The following is a 21385-nucleotide window of genomic DNA, read 5'->3' on the forward strand; positions in this document are numbered from 1 at the left end:
AAAACACAGTGGTCCATCACTAGCAGGTTCCAAACCATCACTGACTGTGGAAACATTACACTGACCTCAAGCAACGTGGATTCTGTGCCTCTCCTCCTCTGTCTTTCCAAAAGAAAATGCAAATTTTACTTTCATCAGAGAACTTTACTTTTAACCACTCAGCAGCAGTCCAGTTCTTTTTGTCTTTAACGCAGGGTTCAAGAGTGTTAAAAAATGGACTTGTCCCAACTTTTTGGGGGATTTGTTGACGCCATGAAATTTTGAAACAACATATTTTCCCTTAAAATGATACATTCTTTCAGTTTAAACTTTTGATCTGTGATTTATGTTCAATTCTGAATAAAATATTAGATTTTGACACATCATTGCATTCAGTTTTTATTCACAATTTGTTTAGTGTCCCAACTTTTTTGGAATCTGGTTTGTATAATTTAAAAATGTAATAAATTCACTTAATGTTTAATTTTATATTCATATATATAGAATTAAACATTACGTGAATTTATTACATTTTTAAATTGTAATCTTGACCATGTAAAAAAATACTTTTTTTCCACATTAATTATATATATATATACGTACATAAGAACATTCCAGAAATTTATTCGCTATTATTTCGAAGGTTCGGTGGGCGTGGCATTGTCGTCACAATGACATTTCTGGAATGTTCTTAAACGTAAAATTTCAGGAATGTTCCTATATATATATATACGAACATTCCAGAAATTTAATTGTGACGACAGTGCCACGCCCACCGAGTGTATATATATATTCGTAACGCGTATTCGCTAGTATTTCCGAGGAGAACCTGTTCGAGTGAAGGTCAGTTTCTAGTCTCTCTCCATCTCCCATTCTGTCACTTCTCTTTAACTGATGCTACTTTCTGAAATGAAGCACTGCGGTGTGTTTGGAGCTGGGGTTTCATTGTTTAAAATGTCGTTTAAAAGTGTATGTATAAAATTTGTCGTCACAGATGTGTTGAGTAAAAATGTAAATGTAGTTTTATCAAAGACGCTAACAGTCAGTGGTTTGAGACTATTGCCAACCGTCCTGTAAAATACGGAATCATCCGGTGTTTGGACACTAAAAGATGTGTTCCTTATTGAACCGATACGGGACCGGGTTTTGTTCCGTAGTTTTGAGGTTAGGTTACACGGCTGATTTGTTTGAGAAACGCTGCTCTCCCTCAGCCGGAGGTAAGGGCAGATACTTAACGGTCCCTGAACAGCGTGTGTTTCTCATTGGTCGTCACGGTTAAGCCAATCAGCAGCCAGTCAGCTATCCACCATTTTGTACTGCAGCCAATGGAGTCTCAGTTCGTTTCTACAGGGGCAGGGTGACCAGACGTCCTCCTTTAACCGGACATGTCCTCTTTTTTAGACTTGAATAAATGTCCGGGCGGAATTTCACAAACGTCCGTTATTTTGTTTTTCTAGCGCTTACATAGAACTTCGAGAATTTTCGTTCACAAACTAGTCCCGCCCTCCCCTACTCCGTTTGGTTCGCTTGAGTGAGAAGGGGGCGTGGCGAAGTAGCCTAAAATCGTCTGATTGGACGTTCTGACTGTAGCGCTACCGTTATTGGTCGATAACCTTCTCTGTAAACATTTAACTGGTCAGTCTGCAGTCCTTGTTTACGTCAGGCAAAGCTCATGTACCTACCCTCATCTCGAGCAGCTCTGCCGAAACGTAAATGTAAGTTCTCGGATGAATTAAAAGAGAAATGGCCATGTTTTGTGTAGCTAATAAAGGTGTAAAGGAGCTAAAAGCACACATAGGTTCAGCTAAGCATACAGCGAGGGGCGAGAGCATACCAAACCGACCCCTTTTCCTGCATCTCAGGTCTGGTCTCCCTATACAGGGGTTTGTTTTGCAGAGGCACTGTGAAGCAGGTCATTGCGCTGAAACAGTTTAGATACAGCAAGGTTTTTAATAAATGCACTTTTTTTCCAATAGTTTCTTAACAGCGATGTGACACTGAGGTAGAGCTGAGGTCTTAATGGCGTTTAATTGTTTTAAATTGTGACTGTTTCCATCTCTCTACAGAAAAACCATTACGTTTTCAAAATCATGTCGAACAACACTGAACCTCGTGCTACTGAGAGTGAGGAGACTGGAAGGTGAGGGGTTTTTATTTATTTATTTTAATGTAAACAGTTACGTTTTCAGGTGTTTTACTGGTGTGGATGATTTTAAGTGTTCTGTTTCGAGTGACGGACATAGTTATAGGAATATTAACACCGTCATTGTCCAAGGACATCCATTATCTGTGTTTTATGTGTTGAACTTTCCAACATTTGAACGTAGTGGAGGCTCTTTACGTTGTGTGAGACATTATTAGAGAGGACACGAGGATTAAATGATTTAATGCTGTGTTATTGGAGGTGAGAGGAAGAGTGCTATAAATGTAATTCATAGTTAAATAAGTTTTATTCTATGTTTTTAGTCCATCAGGTCAGGAGATGGACAGTGTAAACCAGCACCAGAGAGACCGGCTGCAGCAGCGTATTCAGCCAAGAGTCCTGAACGTGCTCAACAGCCTCATTCAGAGGCACGAAGCAGAATCAGGACCTGTCAGGGCATTTTATGAACAGCTTGCCCAGACCATCACCAGTGAGGTCGTCACAGTCCTTGCTGGAAATGGCCAGAGCTCTGCCCCTGATATCGATCCATGTGCTCCAGATTCCAGTGTGGAGACAGTGGAAGAGTTGGACACAGTGGAGGAACAGGGGCAGAGGAAGCAGGTGTGTTTTCATTTTGGGAACTCTGAGGAGACCATCTCTGAGTGCTCAACAGCACAAAATGAGGTGGACAGCTCCAGCTGCTGTCCACGTCTCCGTGGAGTGTGTACCTCCACCAGAGAGGGGTTGAGGAGGCTCTTCGGAAGAGCTTCTCGCCTCTTCTCTAACAGAGTCGCCCCTGCCCCTGAGTCGCCGTCCTCTCGGTCCGAACCCCGGTTCCGTGCAGGAGAGATGATGGCGATAGTGCGCTTGGCTGACTATCTGCAGCTGAGCCACTACTCTCCGGCAGAAGCGCTGAGGAAACCCCATGTACAGCTGCTCCTGCGACTCCTCACAGAGGAGCACATTGTGGGGTTTCTCGAGGAGCTACTGGACCTGGTGCTGGAAGATCCCGTGTACAGAGGCGCGACTGTGGACCCACAAGAGGTCTACAGTCATCTTATGCACATGGCTGGCTCTCTTCGAAATCTGCAAACGAAGGCAGCGAGCCAAAGCCAGGACTTTTACAGAATCCTGGCTGAAGCCATAGTGAGGAGCGCCTTCAACGTCCCACCGAACGCCCTACTGTTTCGGGGATGTCCTGAGGGTTCCACGCCACTGCGGGAGATGCCAACCTCCTGGGATCGAGGGGCAGTTGTAGAGCCCACAGCAAGAAGGAGGCTCCGCTGTCCCTTCAGGCTCCCAAAGATCCAACTAAGGGTATGTGAGATTTTGTATTTACTCACAGTGCAGGTGATTTTAGGATTAAGACAAGAACGGAAGTGTGTGTGAACCAACTTTAAGGTGGTTTTAAAAAGTGAAAGCCAAAGATAATTTGACTGTTGTGTAGTTAGAGTTAAGGCAGAGGCTTTATTCTCCCTATTACAGCTCAGTGGAGCATCACAGTGTTACAGAAGCTGTCATTTTTAAGGTTAAAATTAGTGCTCCTTTAAGTAGTTTAAAAATGGGAGGCAAGAATTTCTTTTTCAATGAAAACAAAAAGAGAGAACACTTCAAAACGATGTGCGTTAATCGTGTCCCGGAGTGTCAGTTATGGTGTAGATGATTTGAAGAGGGTGACTTCAATGTTAGATTGTGAATGTAGTGTATTGATAATTACTCTTTGTTGATGAATAAAGTTCTTAATTCTCCACAACAGTCACCATAAAATGCCAAAACAGCAGGAGAATGTAATTACAATTACACATTACATACAAATGCACATTTTTACACCTAATGAACAGTTATTGTATTTCTTCCACAGTGGCTGAGGAGGCGCAGGACGTGAGAGAAAACACAGGAGAGAGGCGGCTGAAACAGCCAAGACTGGTAAGGACAGGTTTTTACAAATACGGCTCTTAAAAGTCCTGCTGGCTTTAATATAAACTCAGGTATTAGGTGTAGAATTTGTAAAGAGATTTTTGTAATAATTAAAAATGAAACAAACACTAGGTTAGATCTGTGTCTTTTGCTCCTGGGGCTCCCCCTAGTGTAATACATTTTTACAACACTGTCCTGAAATAACTGATGAATGGGAGGGAGGTGTGCTTTCCTACACTCCTCCAGTTACATAGTGCATTCACTGTAGTGCTGAGTCCAGAGTAGCAATGACAGAGGCTCTGTTCTCCTTTTTACAGCTCATAATCATATAATAAATAGTTGTTATTGTATTTCTTCCACAGTGTTTGAGGAGGTGCAGGACGTGAGAAAAAACACGGGAGACAGGCGGCTGAAACAGCCAAGACTGGTAAGGACAGGTTTTTACAGATAAAGCTCTTAAAAGTCTCCCGTTCCGTCACTTCTCTTTAACTGACGCTACTTTCTCAACAGCGATGTGACACTGAGGTAGAGCTGAGGTCTTAATGGCGTTCATTGTTTTAAATGGTTTCCATCTCTCTACAGAAAAAACAGCAGAACTGAGCCTCGCGCTGCTGAGAGTGAGGAGACTGGAAGGTGAGGGGTGTTTATTTTTTTATTTTAATGTAAACAGTTACGTTTTCAGGCGGCACGGTGGCACAACAGGTAGTGTCGCAGTCACACAGCTCCAGGGGCCTGGAGGTTGTGGGTTCGATTCCCGCTCCGGGTGACTGTCTGTGAGGAGTGTGGTGTGTTCTCCCCGTGGGTTTCCTCCGGGTGACTGTCTGTAAGGAGTTGGTGTGTTCTCCCTGTGTCTGCGTGGGTTTCCTCCAGGTGCTCCGGTTTCCTCCCACAGTCCAAAAACACACGTTGGTAGGTGGATTGGCGACTCAAGTGTCTGTAGGTGTGAGTGTGTGAGTGAATGTGTGTGTGTTGCCCTGTGAAGGACTAGCGCCCCCTCCAGAGTGTATTCCCGCCTTGCGTTCAATGATTCCAGGTAGGCTCTGGACCCACCGCGACCCTGAACTGGATAAGGGTTACAGATAATGAATGAGTTACGTTTTCAGGTGTTTTACTGGTGTGGATGATTTGAAGTGTTCTGTTTCGAGTGACGGACATAGTTATAGGAATATTAACACCGTCATTGTCCAAGGACATCCATTATCTGTGTTTTATGTGTTGAACTTTCCAACATTTGAACGTAGTGGAGGCTCTTTACGTTGTGTGAGACATTATTAGAGAACAGACTTGAAGGAACACTAAAGAATGAATGTGAATGAAGTGTTTGTACATGAACTTGTCTTAGAATTAAAATGAGAGCTTTGCATTTTGGAGACATGTGGCTTTTGAAGTTTGAAGTTTGTTTTTAATCCATCAGGTCAGGAGATGGACAGTGACCAGGACCAGAGAGACCGGCTGCAGAGAATTTCAGAGAAATGGAGCAGAATCGGAATAAAACGGCTCACACACGACTGCAGTCACACATTAGACTTGGAATTGGTTTTAATTCGTTTGGGTGAATGTAACCATCTCTTTTACCTTTTTCAGAGAAAACGACCGCCCACCTGTCCGGCTGGACACTGATGGATGACGGTCGAGCTCCTCCTCCCCCACACTGAAGTTTTCACAGACTCCTAACTGTTACCAGTAGATTGACCAGAGGAGGATGGGTCCCCCTTGTGAGCCTTGGTTCCTCCCAAGGTTTCTTCCTCAGCTGAGGGAGTTTTTCCTTGCCACTGTCGCCCCTGGCATCGCTCACCTGGGGATTTTTACAATTCATTTCAAAACTGGAATTCTGTGAAGCTTCTTTGTGACATCATCAGTTGGTAAAAGTGCTACACAAATAAATTTGATTGATGTAGCGCTTGGCCACAAGTTTTACACGTGGAGGTCTTTCATATTTGGGCTGATTGGTAAATGTTCAAACAATAAACAAAGGACATTTTTATTACTGGTTTGGTTGATTATTTTACTTTTTTTAGTAGTGACTGGGATAGATTATTTAGTAGATAATAGGCTTTTGTCACAGGATGAGGATTGTACACATAAAGCTATAGTGGTATCAGATCATGCCCCTATTACAATGGTTCTATTAGTCTATCTGGGTTATAAATCAATACCATGGCGTTTTAATAATCGCTTATTATCAGATGACAGATTTGTTGAATTCATATCTACAGAAACTAATTTTTTGATTAAGGTAAATATAACCCCTGAGGTATCACCCTCTGTTTTATTGGAAACACTAAAAACATTCATCAGGGGCCAGATTATTTCGTATACAAAATGTGAAAATGATCTACGGAAAAGGGAAACCTCAGAAGTTACCCAACAAAAATTTCATATTTAAATAATGTACTTGCCAGTTCATTTGATCCTCAGATTTACAAAAACCATTCGTGTGCTCAAGCAGAGCTTAATATTTCGTGCTGAAATTATGTTGAGGACTTTTTTGCTTTAAACTAGGGCCACTCAATATGAACATGGCGATGGTTCAGGGACGTTGCTAGCACACCAAGTAAAACAAAATTCTGTAGCTAAACAAATCAGATTCAGACTCCACTTGGTGTCACAACTGACCCCAATCTAATAATGAATTAACAAATGTATATATCTCTTTATATACATCTGCGTATCCCTATTTTATAGGAAATGTCAATTCCTCCCAGTCTAACAGACATGTCCCAAGATTCATTTGATCAGTTTAGACGACGGCACACTCTTACACAAGACTCAATATCCCTTATTTTGAAAAAAGACAACGATGCCTTACAATGTGGATCGTATCGTCCCATCTCCCTACTTAATGTAGACTATTAAATGATTGTAAAACTCCTTGTATCTCGTATGGAGATGCTGTTACCTACTATTATTTCTCCAGACCAGACAGGATTTATTAAAGATGCACATGCCTTCTCTAATATTAGACGTTTATTAAATATAATCTACACCTCCCCAACACATGATGACTCCAATTTGTTTTATCAATGGATGCAGAAAAAGCTTTTAACCCTTGAAAAATGTAATCTTCCACAAAAATTTATAACTTTTAAGCTTCTTTATTCTAGCCCATGGGCATCAGTCCGGACCAATAATGTTAACTCTGAATATTTTCCCCTCCAGAGACAAGGTTGTCCTTTGAGCCCATTGCTGTTCTCATTAGCTATAGAACCTCTCGCTGTTGCTCCGAGATCCAATGATGATGTAACCGGTATATTTAGACATAATAGGGAACAGAAGGTTTCACTCTTTACTGATGATCTGTTGCAGAGGCGATTGCTCTAAGGCTGCAAGAGAAGCTCAGCTTCCCCTAAAATGTCAAAAAATAAGTGATCAAATGTATACTGTTGTGTGTACATGTCATTGAATAAATATGCACTACAACGCGCTCAACTTTTGTTCAGAATCAGCTTCTTATCACTGGTACAGACGCGGCTTTCCTCTCAATCATTCCCGCAGCTTCACAGTGCTTTAAACAGTGAGGACACTGAGCGCCCACAGAGTTCAATAGCGAAATGCAGCGAAACGAGACGAGTCATTGGATAAATGCTGGGCTTTGTCCCGCCCATCGGACGCTCAGCATCTCTGGGGGTCGCAGTTTCTGTCCAGCGGGTGCTGCTGAGCCCCTCCACCGTCACAAAGCACTCACAGGCGGATACACTTCACATGGGCCAAGGCCGTTTAAGCAGCCTAGCTCTGCTGGCCATTGAGAGGGCACTAGTCAAGTCCCTGGAAAAGACGCCTTGTTGGTACGACAGGGTCACAGATCATTTTCTTAAAAAGGAACGGAGGGTAGAATTTACGTATAAATAAACCGACTCGTTTTATGATGTAGGCCGAAATTGAGCTTCCCCTCCTTGAAAGACCAGCATCCGCCACTGATCTGTTGATACATGTTTCTATCCACTTCAATTCCTGCTACTTTCAATCTTTGAATCATTTAGTCATATCTCAGGATACAAATTAAATCTTTCCAAAAGTGAACTATTGCTTCTCAATTCGACCATCAACAAATATCCATTCCATACCCTGCCATTCACAATAATACATTAAAATACATTCATTGCAAGAATAAATTCAATCAAAATGAATACTCTCCCCAAACTATCTTACCTTTTTCAGTCATTACTCATTTTTATTCCTAAAACAATTTTTCGAAAACTGGACCCCTTAATTTTGGAGTTTATCTGGAACAAAAGAGCTCCTAGGCTGCGCAAATCTCTCCTACAACGATCAAAGCTATTAGGAGCTATGGCGCTACCAAATATGCAACATTACTACTGGGCAGCTAACTTACGTGTTGTACAGTTCTGGACCTGTGATAACACACTTCAGTTTATTCCTGAAGCCGCCTCAGGACCCGTGTTAATCGGCCCGATTGACAACAGCTGGGCCTTACCCTTCATTAAGCCTTCAGTCTGTGTCTTCAGCGCAGAGTCTTGAGTTTGTAAAAGTCAGACCTTGCCTGTAATTGGTATTTCCTTCTTCAAAAGCTCTTTGCTTACTTTTGTGCTGTTTAAATGTTGGGTTTGATCTCCCACGATACATCTTTTCTCTGTTCTCCAGTTGTCTGGAGAACACTGCCCTGTTGGGACTCTACATCCCACTGTCCCCCCTTTTCCTCATTGATTTAAATAAAAAATCCTATTTTTCTCTCTTCTCTCCTTTTCCTTTGCATGTGTTATCCTCCCCTGGTAGTCACAAGTACTTTCACTTCCTGATAGCTCTTATATATATCACCTCTCACCACATCAAACCTGGTTAAGCCCCAATATTTATTTAAGTTCATCTATTCGCTTTTGGGTTCATCACAATCAGTGCGACCACTATCTGTATCCAGACAGCTGTCCCATTACAAACTGTTTCATTGAATATATTGGACGAAGGTTAGGCTTAATACACCGTATCCAGGAATAGATCCAACATGTGACCGTTGCCGCCAAGATCCGGCCTCCCTGAATCATATGTTGTGGTCCTGTCCTTCATTGTTTACGTTTTGGACTGATGTCTTTTCTCCTCAGTCAGAGGTGTTGGAGATGCAGTGTGATCCTAATCCTGTTACAGAAATCTTTGGTATTATACAATCAGGATTGTCAGTCCCAAAATATTGCTCTGATTTTGTAGCCTGTGTGACCTTTCTGGCAAGACGACTTTTTCTGTTGAAGTGGAAACATTCAGTACCTCCCACCCACTTCAAATGGATCAAAGACATTCTTCACTACAGCAATTTGGAACTAATTCGATGCACTATGAATGGTTCATCTTCTAAATTTGAAAGAATCTGGCAACCCTTCTTCACTTTTCTAGAAAAGCTCTCATTTACAATCATCCCAGAGCGACTGCTTCTTCCTGTGATCAAAGCTTGAAATGCCATTATTAATGGACTGGTATAATGTTGAATAATAGGAACTTTATGGATATTTTTGTATACATATAATGTGTGTATGTAAATGTATGGTTATTTCTTCATCAAATCAAATCAAATCAAATTTATTTGTATAGCGCTTTTTACAACTGACGTTGTCACAAAGCAGCTTCACAGTTTCAAGACAGAACATTTAAATCAAAGCCCAATGCAAGCAAGCCGAAGGCGACAGTGGCAAGGAAAAACTCCCTCGAGGCTGGAGGAAGAAACCTTGGGAGGAACCAAGACTCACAAAGGGGACCCATCCTCCTCTGATCAAACTATAGATTGAATTTTAAATGATCACCAATGAAGTGTCATTATGCTACATAATAATAATAATAATAAGGTGAGCAGCTGGTCTGGTCTGGTCTGCAGGAGAATCCAGCAAACAATCTTCCATCAGTGGGCCACCATTCTCTCAGAAAACAGTAAAACAGTAAAAGGGAAGCAGTTAGTTGAGTTGAGTGCAGCAGAGAATAAGAGCATGTGAATATTTTCTGTAGTGTAGTGACGGATCTGACTGTAACAGACTGGGAGGAGGGAAACCAGAAGGAGCTCAGGCAAAGACATCCTTTTGTTCCAAGCAAGAGAAATTGTGAGCACATCATCCAGGTTTACCCTGATTCTCCATGTCCATGAGTTCCTGAAATGACAACCTTAAACTAGACAGAGGTTAGTTGCCAAAGGCTAAACTGAACAAGTGTGTTTTGAGCCTAGACTTAAACATAGTGACTGTGTCTGCGTCCCGAACACTAGCTGGAAGATTGTTCCAGAGCTGAGGGGCTTTGTAGGAGAAGGCTTTCCCCCCCGCTGAAGTCTTATGAATTCTGGGTACTAGTAAGAGGCCGGCGCCCTGAGATCTGAGTAATCTTGGTGGTTCATAGTGTGTGATGAGGTCTTGCAAGTATTCAGGGGCGAGACCATATAAGGATTTATACGTGAGTAAAAGAATTTTGTAATCAATACGGAATTTAACTGGAAGCCAGTGAAGGGCCGATAAGACTGGACTGATATGATCAAATTTTCTAGTTTTAGTGAGGACCCTGGCTGCAGCATTTTGAATTAACTGGAGTTTACTCAAGTTTCTGCTGGAGCATCCTGATAAAAGTGCATTGCAATAATCTAATCTTGATGAAATAAAAGCATGAACTAATTTTTCCGCATCTGGGAGGGATAAGGAATTTCGTAACTTAGCGAGGTTCCGAAGATGTAGGAAAGCTATTCTTGTAATGTTACCTATATGCTGATCAAATGATAGATCTGAATCAATTATAACACCCAGATTTTTAGCTGATGAGCTAGGGAGAACAGGTAAGTCAAAATTATGTATTAAATCTGATACCTTATTTATCGCAGGTTTTGGACCTAGAAGGAGAACCTCGGTTTTGTCGCTGTTTAGCAGAAGGAAATTGTATGACATCCAATGCTTCACTTCTTTAACACAGTCCTCCATTTTCTTTAGTGTAGGTTTGTCATCTGGTTTGGCTGATATGTATAACTGTGTGTCATCTGCATAACTGTGGAAGGTAATGCCATGCCTGCTAATAACTCTGCCCAGTGGCAGCATGTATAATATGAATAGTAAAGGTCCTAAAATGGAGCCTTGGGGAACTCCAAATCTCATTTTTGTATGAGTAGAAGAAACATTATTTACGTTTACAAACTGATAGCGATCTGTGAGGTAAGACTTAAACCATGATAGGGCTGTTCCTGTTATTCCAACCATGTTTTTTAATCTTTCTAGCAGAATAGTATGATCAATTGTATCGAAAGCTGCACTGAGGTCTAATAGAACTAGCATGGATACACAGCCTCGATCAGAGGCTAGAAGAAGGTCATTTGTTATCTTAACTAAAGCTGTTTCGGTGCTATGGTGTGGCCTAAAACCAGATTGAAATTTTTCATATATGTTATTCTTATGCAAGTATGACCTAAGTTGTTGGGCCACAACTTTTTCTAAGATCTTAGATATGAAGGGAAGGTTAGAGATGGGTCTGTAATTGGATAGTACACTAGGATCAAGATTTGGTTTTTTGATCAGGGGCTTAATAACTGCTAGTTTAAATCAACTTCTTCATCAACCTTAATCTCACTCTATGAACCTGAGCTATTGAGTTTGTGCAAAACAAGTATTTTGTTCCTCAGTTTTGTTAAGGCTAAATTTAATAAAAATATTTGTAAAAAACAACAAAATATTACATTAAATTATAAAAGATACAAACCTGTAAGAAATGTGTACATAAGCTTTCATTTGCCTTTAGTTTTACTTTTTACAGTCCACAATGAATCCTGGAGCTACAGAAGGAGGAATTTCTGTCTCTATCCTATTCTTGAAAAGGTTTATCTTTCTGCTGAACTGTGGCAGTATAGTCAGTAAAAACAAATCTCACATATCCTTAGTCTGATCTTCAGGAGCCTCCTCTTTGTTGCTGTGGGCTCTACAACTGCCCCTCAATCCCAGGCAGGTGCACTGTAAAAAACTGCTGTAAATTTACAGCGAGTCTGCTACAGTATTTTTAAATACAGTAATTTGCTGTGGGTAATGGACTGGAAGCAGCAATAAAGCACCTAGCTTTACAGTATTTTACTGTGTTGTGAGCTGGGAAGGCTGAGGACTGCACATGGCATCTGAAGGTGAGTAACTTATTTACACCATTTATTTCTCACTTATTTTTATTGTTTTTCCAACGAAAATATAGCAAAATTACATTCTTGTTTTTAGGCAATATTACAGTTAACTCTTTTAACATCAGATGTAGGCCTCACTACAAAACAAAACCAGAATAGGAAAAGAGAACAGTTTTCGTCCAAAAAAAATAAATTGCGTTTTATTTTTAATTTTTACGTTAATATTGCTTCATTTGTTTATAATTTTTGTTGAGGGTGGGGCGGTTAGCGACGGGGCTAACGGTTCTCTGAGGGAGAGAATGGAGAATGAGAGAGAGACGAAAAGGAGGAGACGACGTATACAGAGGTTACAAGCGTCGTCGTACTTTGTATGTTTTAATCATCAGCTCTAAACGTTTCCAACCACAATGGCTTGGTGCTGCTTTTTAGGAAGATAGCTGGTGCTAGTCATGATAGACGCTAACATTTAACCAGCTAACTCCTATAGAGTTTGCACAAAAAATGTTAATAAGTGCCTCAGTTTCAGCCAACCAAGAACGACAAATGACAATGGTCATTTCTGATTGGACGGCTTGACTGCCATGTGGGCGGGACATACAGGCCGGAGACCAATAAATAGTGGGACACCGGTTACAGGTTATGGCTAGGGGTGGTGGTAATTTCGGCTCTTTTGGCTCGGCTCTTCATAAAGAGACGATTCTTTCGGCTCCTAAATGGCTCTTTGTTTTACCACTTATTTCCACTGGTACAGAACAATATTACCTACATTTTACAAAACTATATGGACAAAATATTATTGTTCAATATTAAAAATAATACATAGTGTTGCAATGGCCAATTGTTTTATGGCTGTCTTGTAATAACTCACTGATTGCACTCACACAGTCAATTGTATAAATAACTGGATTCTTATTTAAAAACCTTAATAAAAAGTCACTTGTAAACTCTGAAATATAACCAATGGAACCCAAAAGGTAGGTGTTACAAAATAGCTTATTAAATTAAATAATCATCCATTTCTGAGTAATAAAATAAACAAATACTCTGCAAAGTGTAAAACAGCAGCATTTAACGGTAGTGATTTAAACAACCACAACTGTCAACAAACATTTAACTGATTTAACATTTTCTTCAACTATTTTTTTGGAAGGCAGATTGACATTTAGGAAAACCAAGTGTCTCAGCTGAGGGTTGGAGGATTGGAGCTTGCTTGTTGTTCTCTGATTGGTTGAATGACAAGCCTTAGAAAAAAAATGGCTCGGTCTTAGACGGGAACCGGCTCTCATCGTTCACTTACAAGAGCCGGCTCTTTAAACCGGTTCATTTACGACCGACACATCACTAATGGCTAGGGGTGAAATCTTAAAATGTCCCCAAACGGCAACAGACCAGTGCACCACAGCCAGTAATTTTACTTTATATTCATTGAATTGGCCACATGGTAGAGTTTTGTTTGCCTTAATTGTATTTATCTTGTTTTACTGAATGAGGAACGTAGCTGATGTGCTGAAGATAATGTACATAGTATAAAACAGTGCTAAAAACGACTGCAAATGGTACTGCAACTACTGTAGAAACGTCTTTATTAGTAATCCCAGACAGAGAGCATATATCAGTCCACTGGAATAAAAAGACCGGCACACCACTGACTGTAGACCACTGCTGGTCCACCATCGGACCACTCAGATTACTGTCCTGTACAGGATAGAACTCTTTTATAATCTCCTCAAACAGATTTTACATTCACAGAGACTTTTATTCTGGAAAACACACTAATACAAATATCACCAACTCTGAGAGATATAATAAAGAGTATAAGACTGATATAAAATGATTAAATAATAACAATGTTGACACTGTGCTGATTAAAATTATTTACTGATCTTATTTATAAAGAATAACAAAAAGAAACTAATGAAGGAGAAAAATGTAAATTGGACTGTGAATGGAAAAGTGCTAAAATGTTGCATTTTGTCTAAAATTCTGTTTAACCAGCAGCGGTCCGCCCAGAAAACACTGTAAAACACTAGTGGATCTCCAACTTTGCCCTCAGTGATAGAATATACTGTAAATGATAGGTAGGTATCAACATACATGGCTAGTTGATTGTGTAATGCTAAAATCTAAAAAACTTAAAAGCTTAATACTGCAGTTAAGTGAGCTTGCGGTTAGCTATTCATAATTCTGTCGGCTTAAACTCTAATGTAGTAAAATATCCACGTGCAAAAACCTTCTTGCTGGCTCAAAATATCCACGCGCGTGCAGAATTGTGGCAGAAAAATAAAGCCACATCAAAGTACCTAAAAACAAAATGTCGAGCAACCGGTTCTGTGATCAAAAATGTAGTGTGTTGGTTTATGAAATGCATGTACTATATGTTTTAAATGTGGAGAGACTCTTTGTTCCATGACTTTCAGGAAGTTTGGTGCATTTAAGGTTCACATTTATAGGTTTATCATTAAAAACAGCAAAACTGAAGCTAGACCTAGGCTATATCATGTAGATTTTAATTTGGATGGTGTAGAATCAAAATTTTCACTTAATTATTGAGCGACAGCACGGTGGTGCAGCAGGTAGTGTCACAGTCACTTAACCTTTATTAAATTTAACCTTTTTTTCTGTTGGATAATACTTTATGAATTTTTTATGAAGAGCAGCTACTGTTTATTCATTCATTCATTCATTCATCTGCTGCAACCATTTCATTCTAATCAGGGTCGTTATGGGGATCGTTTGATGCAGTTGAAAATTGTGCTTTTGATATGTCAAATTAAAGGTCAAATTCAGGACTTCCTGATTAATATGATATATTGACAGAAGTGCATAGCATATTAGTCTGCATGGCTTTTAGATCAGGTATCAAATCGAAATCATAGTTCTTGTGGGAAAAATGTATTTTTTGAGTTCATATTAATATCTTACCTCTTCACTGCAAAAAGTGTGAACAAGCGACAACTAGGGCTGCGCGATATGACCACAAACTCATATCTCAATATGCCTAAAAGAAATGGAGATATACGATACGATATGACATTAGGAAAACCATAACAAAATACAGTGTCAAAGTATCAGTGTTTATTTTTAACACCAAATAGGACATGCTGCATTATCTAACTGTAATTATCAATATAATTCACCCTTTATCTCACTCATTTCCTCTGATTACTTGCAGACAAATAAACATAGCACAAAAAGTAAGGACATTTGTGTTTTGTAGATTATTTCTTTGTCGTAACAGTGCTTCTTGCTAATAAACTTTATACTGTTACTGTTAATTTCCCTTTTAAATGGTGCCACATTTGTAAAGAACATGCATTTGTGGGATGAGCAGTAGAGCCGAGTATGTGGGTTGTGCCCATGAAAAAATTTGCCAAATCTTCTCTGCCAATGTAAAACAGCTTATTTTGTGTGATGGTGTGAGGCGGCATCTCCCTCACTGGAAAAACGAGGCTTGTCATCATTGGAGGCAATCTCAATGCAGAAAGATACCGAGATGGAATTCTGCAACCAGTGGCAATCCCGTATCTCCACAGTCTGGGACCGAACTCTATCCTCAAAGATGACAAGGTTTGCCCCCACAGAGCAGGGTTTATCAGAGACTACCTCCAGAGTTTGGGAATGGAGAGGAAGGAATGGCCTGCCAGCTCCTGACCTCGACCCCACTGAACAGTTGTGGTATCAGATTGGGCGTGCTGTTCGTGCCACAGGGACCAGCAGTGTGTGACCAGGCTGGTAAGCAGCATGAGGAAGAGGTGCCAGTCTCTTGTGGCTGTGTATTGTTCTTCCACACGCTACTGAGGCTCCTGTTTGTTAAATGAATAAATTGTTAAATTGCCATTACGTCTTGTTTCTTAAATCTTCAGCCAGTCACAACCCACCAAACGAGTCAATGGCAGAATAAGCTGTTTGGCATCGGCAGAGAGGATTTGGCTAATTTTTCATGGGCACAACCCACATACTCATCTCTACTGCTCTCCCACAAATACACGTTCTTTACAAATGTAGAACCATTTAAAAGGGAAATGAACAGGCTTCCAATGGTGTAAGATTTATGGCAGAGAAGCATTGTTACAACAAAGAAATACTCTACAAAGCAAAAATTTCCTTACTTTTTGTGCTATGTTTAGTTTAAAAAATTGTCCTGCACTTGATGCCATCTGATCTTCCCCTGACTGTATCCTCTAAGCTTTGTGTACACAATTTTTATTGCAACATTTTGTTCCTTTATTTCAAATGCTATGTTAATAATTATCCATCCATTATCTGTAACCGCTTATCCAATTTAGGGTCACGGTGGGTCCAGAGCCTACCTGGAATCATCGGGCGCAAGGCGGGAATACACCCTGGAGGGGACGCCAGTCCTTCACAGGGCAACACAGACACACACACATTCACGGACACTTTTGAGTCGCCAATCCACCTGCAACGTGTGTTTTTGGACTGTGGGAGGAAACCGGAGCACCCGGAGGAAACCCACGCGGACACGGGGAGAACACACCACACTCCTCACAGACAGTCACCCGGAGTGGGAATCGAACCCACAACCTCCAGGTTCCTGGAGCTGTGTGACTGCGACACTACCTGCTGCGCCACCGTGCCGCCCGTTAATAATTATGAATTTGTTTTTATAGATGCCTCATTGGTACAAATCCCCAGGGGTGTGGTCAACGTCAAGAGCAACCAAGGAGTCCTGAACCATGCATCCGTGTGTATGCTCACTTTTAAAGAAACTTGATGGACTTTGAATATAACTTTATTTAAAGGGCCATGTTCAACACAAAACGGACTCTGTGTGTCTCGGCTGATCAGTAAATATCAATGATGATATTTCAAATACGAGGTTTTAGTAATCCAGGTTTCTTATTAAAATGTTCATGATGTATTACGGTCACTATTTGTGTGATCTGGTGAGATCAAACGTCATGTAATATAACAATGTTTTACTATAAAGACTTGGGCACTTTTGTTGTAATCCATCAAGGGCAATAATGTAATTGATATTGTGAAATATTTTTGTTAGAAAAAATAAAAATAAAATTAATTTAATTTTATGACCAGCACCTGTATATACACTGATCAGCTGTAACATTCAATGACTTCAATGACCTTCATTGTCTGCTCCTTTGACCATACAGGAGCACTCTGTAGTTCTACAGTTGTGTATTCTGTCAGTTTCTCCACATAAACTTTAGCCCCTTTCACCTTCTTTAATGGTGAGGACCCCCACAGAGCAGGTGTGATGTGGTGGTGGATCATTCTCAGCGCTGCAGTGACACTGACGTGGTGGTGGTGTGTTAGTGTGTGTTGTGCTGGTGTAGAGTGGATCAGACACAGCAGTGCTGCTGGAGTGTTTAAACCCCTGAGTGTCACTGTTGGACTGAGAATAGTCCACCGACCAAAATCATCCAACCGACAGCGTCCTGTGTCACTGACTTTACATCACAAGGTGGACCAACAAGGTAGGGGTCTAACAGAGTGGACAGTGAGTGGGCAGTGTTTAAAAACTCCAACAGCTGTGCTGTGTCTGATCCACTTGTTGATTATCCACCACCCCACAACTCAATTAGTGAGTGGACCTTTTAGGAATGGGGAAAGGAGGCCAACAAAGTATGCAGAGCCACAGTCTAATTGTTGAACTACCAAAGTGTACCTGAGTGTTCATTAAAGTAACAATTAGTGTGTGTGTGTGTGTTTGTGTGAGTGTATGCTGTTCGGTCAAAACAGCATAATAAATGGCTTTCTGAGGAGGTGTGGTATGCGATGATATATTTTCGTGGGTAAAAGGAAACAACTGAAAGTGAACAGAGATTTCAAAACTGGAATTGAAATTAAAATGATTGGACGAAAGAAAACAAAGACCTGCTGTCTCATCAAAACTGTCCCCGTCAGACAGCACTTCCTTCATTTTGTGAGTAGAAAGGTCTGAAAGGACGTGCATCTGCAGAAAAGCCAGCCGTGAGAAAAGAAAAAAGACACAAAAGAGGAAACTGAACTTCAAAGACTGAACTTTGGAGGTGGGAAAAAAAACTATTGGAAATGATTGAATTATTCATAAACCTCTGATCAGAGTCACAAGGTCAGGAGCCTCGCTGGAATCATTGGGTGCAAGGCAGAGACATAACGGAGACCGGGCAGCAGCCTATGATCGGGAAACTACTGTAAAAACATGTACTATGTTGTGGAATAAGGGGGTGTGGCTGATGCTTTGCTCTTTATATTGAGAAAAGCTTTTGATAAAGTGAGTAATAAAATTTTATTTTAGGTAATTCATGCTTTTAAAAAGTTCATCAGACGATATCAAACGAATTAAGTTTTACTCAGAGGACAGAGGACAGTGTCAACAAACAGTCTGTTGACGTCAGTCAATGTTTACATTACAAGGGTCACTTCTGGGGTCATGGTTATTATTTTGTGTTAATGAACTTGATGTGTCATGTCCCAGCTGATTCCAGGACAGTGCTGTAAAAGTGAATTACACTCTGGAGCTGCAGGGGGAGCCCAGGAGCAAAAATACTACATTTTACCTAGTGTTTCTTTAAGTAACAAAGGCGCCGCATGATTTTATTTGCCATCGTTGGATTTCCCTCGTGTCTGCTACGAAGAGAGGGATCTTATTGAATGTGGAAGCTGCTGGAACCCCGTGTCCTGATTTATCCCCAGTGACCATCAGGTCTTTACTTCACAGGTGACTGACTGTGCTTGGGGTGATAGAAGAAGTGCCCCTGAGCTGTCAGATCGAAGGACACTGATTGGCTACATTTTGGTGCATGTTTTCTGTCAGCAACTGTTTTTGATTGGCTGTTCTTCTCCTGTACATGAACTTGTCTTAGAATTAAAATGAGAGCTTTGCATTTTGGAGACACGTGGCTTTTGGACAATGAGGATGTGAGGACATGAGGATTAAATGATTTAATGCTGTGTTATTGGAGGTGAGAGGAAGAGTGCTATAAATGTAATTCATAGTTAAATAAGTTTTATTCTATGTTTTTAGTCCATCAGGTCAGGAGATGGACAGTGTTAACCAGCACCAGAGAGACCGGCTGCAGCAGCGTATTCAGCCAAGAGTCCTGAACGTGCTCAACAGCCTCATTCAGAGACACGGAGCAGAATCAGGACCTGTCGGGGCATTTTATGAAAACCTAGCCCAGACCATCACCAGTGAGGTCGTCACACTCCTTGCTGGAAATGGCCAGAGCCCTGCCCTTGATGTCGATCCATGTGCTCCAGATTCCAGTGTGGAGACAGTGGAAGAGTTGGACACAGTGGAGGAACAGGGGCAGAGGAAGCAGGTGTGTTTTTATTTTGGGGACTCTGAGGAGACTAACTCTGAGTGCTCAACAACACAAAATGAGGTGGACTGCTCCAGCTGCTGTCCACGTCTCCGTGGAGTCTGTACCTCCACCAGAGAGGGGATGAGGAGGCTCTTCGGAAGAGCTTCTCGCCTCTTCACCAACAGAGTCGCCCCTGCCCCTGAGTCGCCATCATCCTCTCGGTCCGTGTCCCACAGATGGAGCGTGCGGTCTCTTTTTTCACAAGACGACCATTCCTCCAGTTCAGAAAGATCTGAACCCCGCTTCTGTGCAGGAGAGATGATGGCGATAGTGCGCTTAGCTGACTATCTGCAGCTGAGCCACTACTCTCCGGCAGAAGCTCTGAGGAAACTCCGTGTACAGCTGCTCCTGCGACTCCTCACAGAGCAGGACATCCGGGGGTTTCTTGAGGAGCTACTGGATCTGGTGCTGGAGGATCCCGTTTACAGAGGCGCGACTGTGGACCCACAAGAAGTCTACAGTCACCTTATACACATGGCTGGCTCTCTTCAGAACCTGCAAATGAAGGCAGCGAGCCAAAGCCAGGACTTTTACAGAATCCCGCCTGAAGCCATAGTGAGGAGCGCCTTTAACGTCCCACCGTACGCCCTACTTTTTCAGGGATGTCCCGAGGGTTCCACGCCACTGCGGGAGATACCAACCTCCTGGGATCGAGGGGCAGTTGTAGAGCCCACAGCAACAAGGAGGCTCCGCTGTCCCTTCAGGCTCCCAAAGATCCAACTAAGGGTTTGTTTATATTTTAACTGCTATTCTATTCTAAAATCTCAATCTATACACGTGAAAAATAGCAGATTGTTCAGAGGCACTAACTCGGAAGATATATATGGGCTTAATTTAAAAGTGCTGTGTGCAATTGCTTGTCCATTAGAATGGGTGGTTGTCTGTTGATTTTACTGATTATCAATCAGAATGGGTTGGTTAAAGTAGTTGGGGGCAGGGGGCTTGATGGCTGATGGGCTGATGGCTTTCACAGCCTGGGGCAAGAAGCTGTGTTTCAAACTGTTTGTCTTTGCTTTTAATTGTCTGAATCTCTTTTTGGAGGGGAGGGGGGAGAACAGAGTGTGTCCACTGAGTGGTGTCCATTGAAATGCTGGTAGGCTTTTTCTGGAGTCGGCTGTTGTAAATGTCACTGAGGGGGTGTAGTGAAGTTCCTATGATTTTTTCCACCCCTCTCACCACTCGCTGCGGGTTTCTCTTGTCCTGTGCTGTGCAACTGGTGAACCAGACTGTGCAGCAGTATGTCAGGATGCTCTCGATGGTGGCTCTGTAAAAGTTCACCAGCAAGAGTTGAGGGAGGTGGGAGTGCTTTAGCTTCCTGAGGAAGCAGAGTCTTTGTTGTGCCTTCCGCACTAGGTGTTGGGTGTCGAAGGCCCATGTGAGGTCAGCAGAGACGTGTACTTGAACTTGAAGTGCTCCACTCTCTCAACCTTCACTCCATTGATGAGGAGGGCCGTGGTCACGGTGCGAGTGGATCTTCTGAAATCCACGACCACCTCCACGACGATGTTGTTGGAGGTGTGAATGGGGGAGCAGTCATATGTAAAGAGTGAGTAGGGGAGGGGGCTGAGGACACATCCCTGTGGGGTGCCTGTGTTCAAGATGAGAGTTGAGGATGTGCGGTCTCCCATCCTGACGTATTTGGGTCTATTGCTCAGGAAGTCCAATATCCATAAGCATAGTGAACTGCCTAGGCCCAGATCGCCCAGTTTTTTGACCAGGTTTTGTGGAATAACTGTATTAAAGGCTGAAATAAAGTCCACGAACAACATCCTTACATATGAATTTTTCTGTTCTAGATGAGTGAGGGCTGAGTGGAGAGCTGTGATCTGATATGAGGGATGATGAGTTTCTCAAAGCTTTTGGAGATGATGGGGGTTAGGGCGACCGGGTGGTAGTCGTTTAGGCAGCACACTGTGTTTTTCTTTGCCACTGGGACAATGGTGG

At 41.8% G+C, this 21385-nt stretch overlaps 1 protein-coding gene across 1 annotated transcript; it reads left to right on the top strand.

Annotated features, from left to right (window-relative positions):
- The first annotated feature begins 807 nt into the window (after positions 1–807).
- Positions 808–4466, top strand: LOC136705247 (uncharacterized). The gene is made up of 5 exons (XM_066678631.1): positions 808–822; positions 2046–2119; positions 2446–3439; positions 3984–4048; positions 4402–4466. Exons 2-4 carry the CDS (start codon positions 2070–2072, stop codon positions 4005–4007), a joined length of 1068 nt encoding a protein of 355 aa, XP_066534728.1. The 5' UTR covers positions 808–822; positions 2046–2069; the 3' UTR covers positions 4008–4048; positions 4402–4466.
- The last annotated feature ends 16919 nt before the right edge of the window (positions 4467–21385 follow it).

Source organism: Hoplias malabaricus, chromosome 8, assembly GCF_029633855.1.
Source record: "Hoplias malabaricus isolate fHopMal1 chromosome 8, fHopMal1.hap1, whole genome shotgun sequence".
Taxonomy (NCBI): domain Eukaryota; kingdom Metazoa; phylum Chordata; class Actinopteri; order Characiformes; family Erythrinidae; genus Hoplias; species Hoplias malabaricus.